The sequence below is a fragment of the Brassica oleracea genome, chromosome C4, assembly GCF_000695525.1.
Source record: "Brassica oleracea var. oleracea cultivar TO1000 chromosome C4, BOL, whole genome shotgun sequence".
Lineage (NCBI taxonomy): Eukaryota > Viridiplantae > Streptophyta > Magnoliopsida > Brassicales > Brassicaceae > Brassica > Brassica oleracea.
This window is the reverse complement of record NC_027751.1, coordinates 27,589,621-27,595,481: the sequence shown is the minus strand read 5'-3', so window position 1 is coordinate 27,595,481 and position 5,861 is coordinate 27,589,621. Positions and strand designations below refer to the sequence as shown.

The window sequence follows — 5,861 nt, the reverse complement described above, 5'->3', positions numbered from 1 at the left end:
CTTGACCTTATGGCACTTCTGTTACAGAGGTAGTTGTTCTTGGTGTTGAAGATGTGGTCCGTTGAGTCATGATGGAGGCGCCAGTTGTCGGTGATGTTCCGGTGATGCAGACGGACCGCCGACAAGGAGTCGGGGGCTGAACCCGGGGAGATTTTCCTCAAGCGGTTTTGAATTTTGAAAAAACTTACTAAATAAGGTAAAGAACCGGGTAGGTGAGACTTTCAGGTTAGGTCAATGTATAGAGAGAAAGCTAAAAAAGGTAAAAAAACAAGAAAGGTGAAACCGTGGGAGTCTAGCGGTGGTGGTAGTTTAACTGCCTGGAGAAACGGGGCTGAGAGCTTTTTGTAATATTAATGATCTAAATCCTGTCAAGTTTATTCTCTTGCATGTATCCAACGATATTCTATAAATATACAAGATGAAACATATATTGAATCATTCTCATTCCTTCCTCTTTTCAAAATTGGTAATAGTGAAAATCGAATGCATGAAAAATATAAAACAGGCAATAACATATACGTTTCTTATCCACCACACTGTTACACGTAGCAATCAATTTGTTTAATACTTAAATGTAATTTAAATAGATCAAGTACCGACCAAATACCGAGTACACGACGAGTAGGGAGTAATTGCATGTGCCCACCCGACAACGTTTGGGTATTCGGGTATCAGTTTTTTCAAATTTTGAAAAATAGTCTCATTCGGGTATTACAAAAAACTGAATCGGATTCGAGCTGGATCCTCTCGAATCTGAATGGGTTTGAGTTTTAACCCAAATAACCAAACTCCTCCATTATATTCAGTATTTTATATCTAAACTATTTAAATAACCAAAAACTTAAAGATACTCAATATATATGGTTTGAATTGGTTATTTTTTGTCCGAAAGTAACCATGGATACAATTTCATTTGAGTATTTTGTATCCAAAACATCAATTTATATTTGTAAATAACCAAAATAACTATATATTCACTTTATAATTTAATTTTAGGTGTTAATATTAGTAAAAGTATAATTATAAATAATCTTATATATATTTATATGTTTGGATATGTTGGATAATGCTCTTTCGATTCTCGGTGCGGATCGGGTTCGTTTTGGTTTTTGGGATTTCAAAAAAGATCTTTTCGGATATTTAGGCAGGATTCGACCGGGTTCGATATCCTGATTTTCGTGTCGGTTCTAGCCAGTCACAAGTCACAACATGTGCTTAGACACATAGCAATTACTTTGTCATCAAGTAACCTAGCTTAAACCGTTTATTCGCAAAAACTATGGGATAAAACGCAGCAGATGTAAGAAGCAGAGCTTTGACTTAAGTCACTGATGACTTCATTATCCAAACAATATCACAGAACCAAGATTGAAAACGAATAAGAACACCAAATAAAAACCTCCAAGTACCTAATAACTCAAAAACATTACATAACATCATCGAATGAGATAGGAGCTTTTGCAGCCGACAACTCTAGTTTTTCCTTCTCCAGCTGAACTTCCAAGTCTAAGCACTTCTGCTTCAAATCCTTCAGCTCTTCCTCGATTTCTCGCACTCGAATCTCACCACCCTCCTCTTTCTCCTTCTTCTCAGCCATCTCATCAAGTTTATTCTCCAACCAATCCAATTTAAATCCAGCGTTTGCCATGGATCCCAAAGCAGCATCTGCCTCGGCCAGATCAGTGTTGGAGAGCTCGTGAGGCGAGTGACGCAGAGTTTCAATAATACTAAGTAGCAAGCTCATGTAACCCGTCCTAAGATTTGGGTTCTTTGTACTAAACTCAGATGCAATATCTGGGTGTCTTTCTAACAAACGGCTCACAAGTTCCATCTGAGGATGAAATCAAAAAACAAAAACATAAAGAAGAATTCTTATTCAGAACACATAGTTTTAGTTTCTAACCTGTGAAGGAAGAAGTTGAAAGCCATTAACATCCATGGTTTCTGTTATTGTTGAAGTTTCCTCTGTTACATCAAACTTGCCAAGAACTTCAATAACCTCAATCTCAGCAACAATCTTGAGTTCTCCGTTTACCAAATATCCACTCTCTTTGGCATGGATTTCATTAAGGGGAAACATGGATACACGACCCCTACGGGGAGTTTTCTCATCAAACCACTTTTGTTCATCTATAAATACATATCAGAAGTTCACATAATCAGTCAATTTACATTGAATAAAGCATTGCAAGATATACTCTCTCATGTGGTTGAATAACAATGTTCACAACTTGCACAAAACTTCAAAACTAAATCTAAAACCATCCTAATATAAAAACACACTTGAGAAAATAGAACACTACAGTCTGACATTTTAAACTTTTTCATAATGTCCTACTCAAGTAAAAGTTTATTTCCTTATTTTTCATATATATATTTTTTTCATAATGTCATACATACAACTAAAATTGTAGTATAAAATTGTGTTGCCGTTTATTTGTCTATGCTCTGGACCGAATCTGTTAGTACCAGGACAAGCCTATATAAGAACTTGAAAACCAAACATAAGAAGTGATCCTCTGAGTGATTATGATACTGTCAATGTAAACAATTTGCACAAAGTAACTCTTGAAAAAGTGAGCAGTGGTGAAGAAATAAATAATCACCGTTTTGCCTGGAGCGTTTTACGGAGTTTTGATTGATTATACTTAGGGAATATCGGACGTTTCTTCTCCATCCACAAGGCAGTGAATCATGATCGGCGACTTCAAGAAACAGAAACAAGTAATCAACGTTCTTTCCCTTGGGATAGGTACAAAGGCGCCTGCATCAAAAACGAAACAAAGAATAAAAAAACACTAGTGTGTGCGAGGATGTGACCTAAATCTACATGGACGAAATAACTTGAAAGCCTTTACCATTTACAACGAGCGACAACGAAGGGATCAGAACAAAGTTTCTGGCATTGTAAAGATGAGAAGTTCTTAATCGTCCAAGTGATCTTCTTTCTTGATTGCTTCTCCATAATTGTTCTGCGATCTAACTAGCAGAACATAAATATAAAAAAAAAAACCCTAAATTCAGAATAACACACATCCAACAGTTTTAATATTAGGGTTTACACTCTTGGTACATGTGCCTCTCTTTGTAAAAAGTGTTTATAGCAAAATAATTTACGATTTAAAAAGCAAATATAATTTAAGATTTTGCTAACAAATATTTCTGATAGATAAGGTTGTTGAGATTTCTATTTATTGATAATTGTATACAGGATATGGAACAAAACAAATAAAATATTGTTTTAACTTTTAAGTTTTATATGAATGTTTTCTTACAGAAAAAAATTGACTTAGGAAAAAACATTGAAAGCAACGTACACTACGATGTGAAGTCAAATAACATTCTCCACTTCCAGGATTCTAAATAAAGGGATGTCAAATTCAACATACTATGTTCAGACCTAGAGTTATTACTTTGTCCTCAAGTAAAATGGCTTAAAACCATTTCTTCACTTAAAACCAATGTACTCCGTTATGTAGTACTAGAAACCATGTTCACCTAAAACAAGAACCTCCAGCCTAAGAATTCAAGAACATTAAAAAACATCATCAAATGAGATAGGAGCTTTTGCAGCCGACAACTCTAGTTTTTGCTTCTCCAGCTGAGCTTCCAGGTCTGAGCACTTCTGGTTTAAATCCTTCAAGTCTTCCTCGATTTCCCGCACTCGAGCCTCACCTGCCTCCTCTTTCTCCTTCTTCTCGGCCATCTCATCGAGTTTCTTCTCCAACCAATCCAATTTAAATTCAGCATTGGTCAAGGATCCCAAAGCAGCATCTGCCTCGGCCAGATCAGTCTTGGAGAGCTTGTGAGGTGACTGACGCAGAGTCTCAATCAGACTAAGTAGCAAGCTCATGTAACCCATCCTAAGATTTGGGTTCTTAGTACGGATATCCGATGCAATCTCTGGGTGTCTTTCTAACAAACGGCTCACAAGTTCCATCTGAGAATGAAAAAGAAAAACATCATGTAGAATCCATATTCAGAGAGCAGTTTCAGGAGACAACACAAAAGGCACCACACTATAGAAGACATAACATTTTTCAGAGAGCAGTTTTAGGGGACAATACAAAAGGCAAGGCACCATATTAATAGAACACGTAACATATTCTTAGAGATTTCTAACCTGTGAAGGAAAAAGTTGAAAGCCATTAACATCCATGGTTTCTATTATTGTTGAAGTTTCCTCTGCTATATCTAACTTGCCAATTGCTGCAATGACCTCAATCTCAGCAACAATCTTGAATTCTCCGTTTACCAAATATCCACTCTCTTTGGCATGGATCTCATTCAGGGGAAACATGGATACACGACCCCAACGAGGAGACTCCTCACCAAACCACTTTTGCTCATCTATAAAATACACAAATCAGAAGTCACATAATCAGTCTAGTGACATTGAGTAAAGCTTACATGTTGTGGTTTCGGGTCTGTGGGATTACGGCCTGGTATTGAGCAAAAAAGAAAAAGAATAAAACATTGCAAGAAATACTATCATGTGGAATGAAAAACAATGTTCACAACGTGGCACAAAGCTTCAAAACTAATCTAAACCACCCTAACACAAAAACACCCTTGATAAACATAGAACACTACTGTATGCACTAAGCAACCGATCACTTTGCCTATGCACAGGACCGAGCATGCTAGTACCAAGACCAGCCTATATAAGAACTCGCAAACCAAACATAAGAATAATCCTCTCTATGTGATTATGATACTGTCAATGAAAACAATTTAGATAAGGAACTCTTGCAAAAGCGAGCAGTGGTGAAGAAATAATCACCATTTTGTCTGGAACGTTTTATGGTGTTTTGGTTTACTATACTTAGGGAAAATCGAACGTTTCTTCTCCATCCACAAGGCAGTGATTCATGATCGGCGACTTCAAGAAATAGAAACAAGTAGTCAACGTTGTTTCCCTTGGGATATGCACAAAGACGCCTGCAGCAAACAAGTCTACTGTGTGGGCGATATCACCTGAATCTTTATGGACAAAAGCACTTGAAAGCGTTACCATTCGCAACGACCGACCACGAATGGATCAGAACAAAGTTTCTCACGTTGCAAAGATGAAAAGTTCTTGATCGTCCAAGTGATCTTCTTCATTGAGTGCTCCCCCATGATTGGTCTGCAATCAAACTAGCAGAACATAAGTGTTAGAAAAACCCTAAACTCTAGAGTAACACGCAGTCAACAGTTTTTAATCTTAGGGCTTACGTACAGTCTTGGTGCATGTGCCTCTCTGATTTAAGATATTTAAAAAGTTGATTTCGTTCTAAAAAAGCGGAAACCAATATTTGTAAAATATTTCATAAAATATTTAGGTTACGATTACAAATCAAACATAGTTTTGGATTTTGTTAAAAAAATTAAATAGATTTAATCAACAACCTTCTTAACACTTTAAATTTATTAATTAGCTGAACAGAGAACATGACGTAGAGAGCATAGAAGATGAGTCGGACCATGGCGGAATTAGAAAGTAACTATTTGTTGATAAAAAAAGAACACGTTTTTTTGGTTTTTGGTTGGTAAGTTTGGTTGTTACACCAACTCACCACCAACTCACAAATCCCCCTCCTATAAATACATGCATGAAGGAAAAGGGGAAATTCATCCCAAACAAGAAAAACAAAGTAAGAGAGAACAAGAGAAGAGAAAAAGAGAGAGTGCAAGAGAGAAAAAAAAAAAAAAACTTTCTTGTGAGAATATTTTTCTCTTTAAGAAATTACGAATAATTTCTTGAGTGTATTTGGGATCGGGTGTGAGTTGAGAGTTTGTAAAATTTCCCGGGTTGATAATAAAAAGATCTGTAGCAGGTCCGGAGACGTAGGCAAAAGTTGGCCGAACTCCGTTAACAA

General features: G+C 36.5%; 2 protein-coding genes across 3 annotated transcripts; both read right to left on the bottom strand.

The window, feature by feature from the left end:
* Positions 1-1,341: 1,341 nt before the first annotated feature.
* Positions 1,342-3,070, bottom strand: LOC106337571 (MATH domain and coiled-coil domain-containing protein At3g58360-like). The gene is made up of 5 exons (XM_013776678.1): positions 3,063-3,070; positions 2,859-2,979; positions 2,607-2,764; positions 1,904-2,130; positions 1,342-1,831 (listed from the first exon to the last, which is right to left on the bottom strand). Exons 2-5 carry the CDS (start codon positions 2,963-2,965, stop codon positions 1,427-1,429), a joined length of 897 nt encoding a protein of 298 aa, XP_013632132.1. The 5' UTR covers positions 2,966-2,979; positions 3,063-3,070; the 3' UTR covers positions 1,342-1,426.
* A 404-nt stretch (positions 3,071-3,474) lies between these two features.
* LOC106337570 (MATH domain and coiled-coil domain-containing protein At3g58360-like) lies at positions 3,475-5,291 on the bottom strand. Of its 2 annotated transcripts, none has more exons than XM_013776676.1 (5): positions 5,218-5,291; positions 5,015-5,139; positions 4,784-4,959; positions 4,124-4,350; positions 3,475-3,940 (listed from the first exon to the last, which is right to left on the bottom strand). In XM_013776676.1, exons 2-5 carry the CDS (start codon positions 5,119-5,121, stop codon positions 3,536-3,538), a joined length of 915 nt encoding a protein of 304 aa, XP_013632130.1. In that variant the 5' UTR covers positions 5,122-5,139; positions 5,218-5,291; the 3' UTR covers positions 3,475-3,535. The 2 variants fall into 2 exon arrangements, with proteins under 2 accessions (XP_013632130.1, XP_013632131.1); XM_013776677.1 differs by having other exon boundaries at positions 4,784-4,941.
* Between the last annotated feature and the right edge of the window lie 570 nt (positions 5,292-5,861).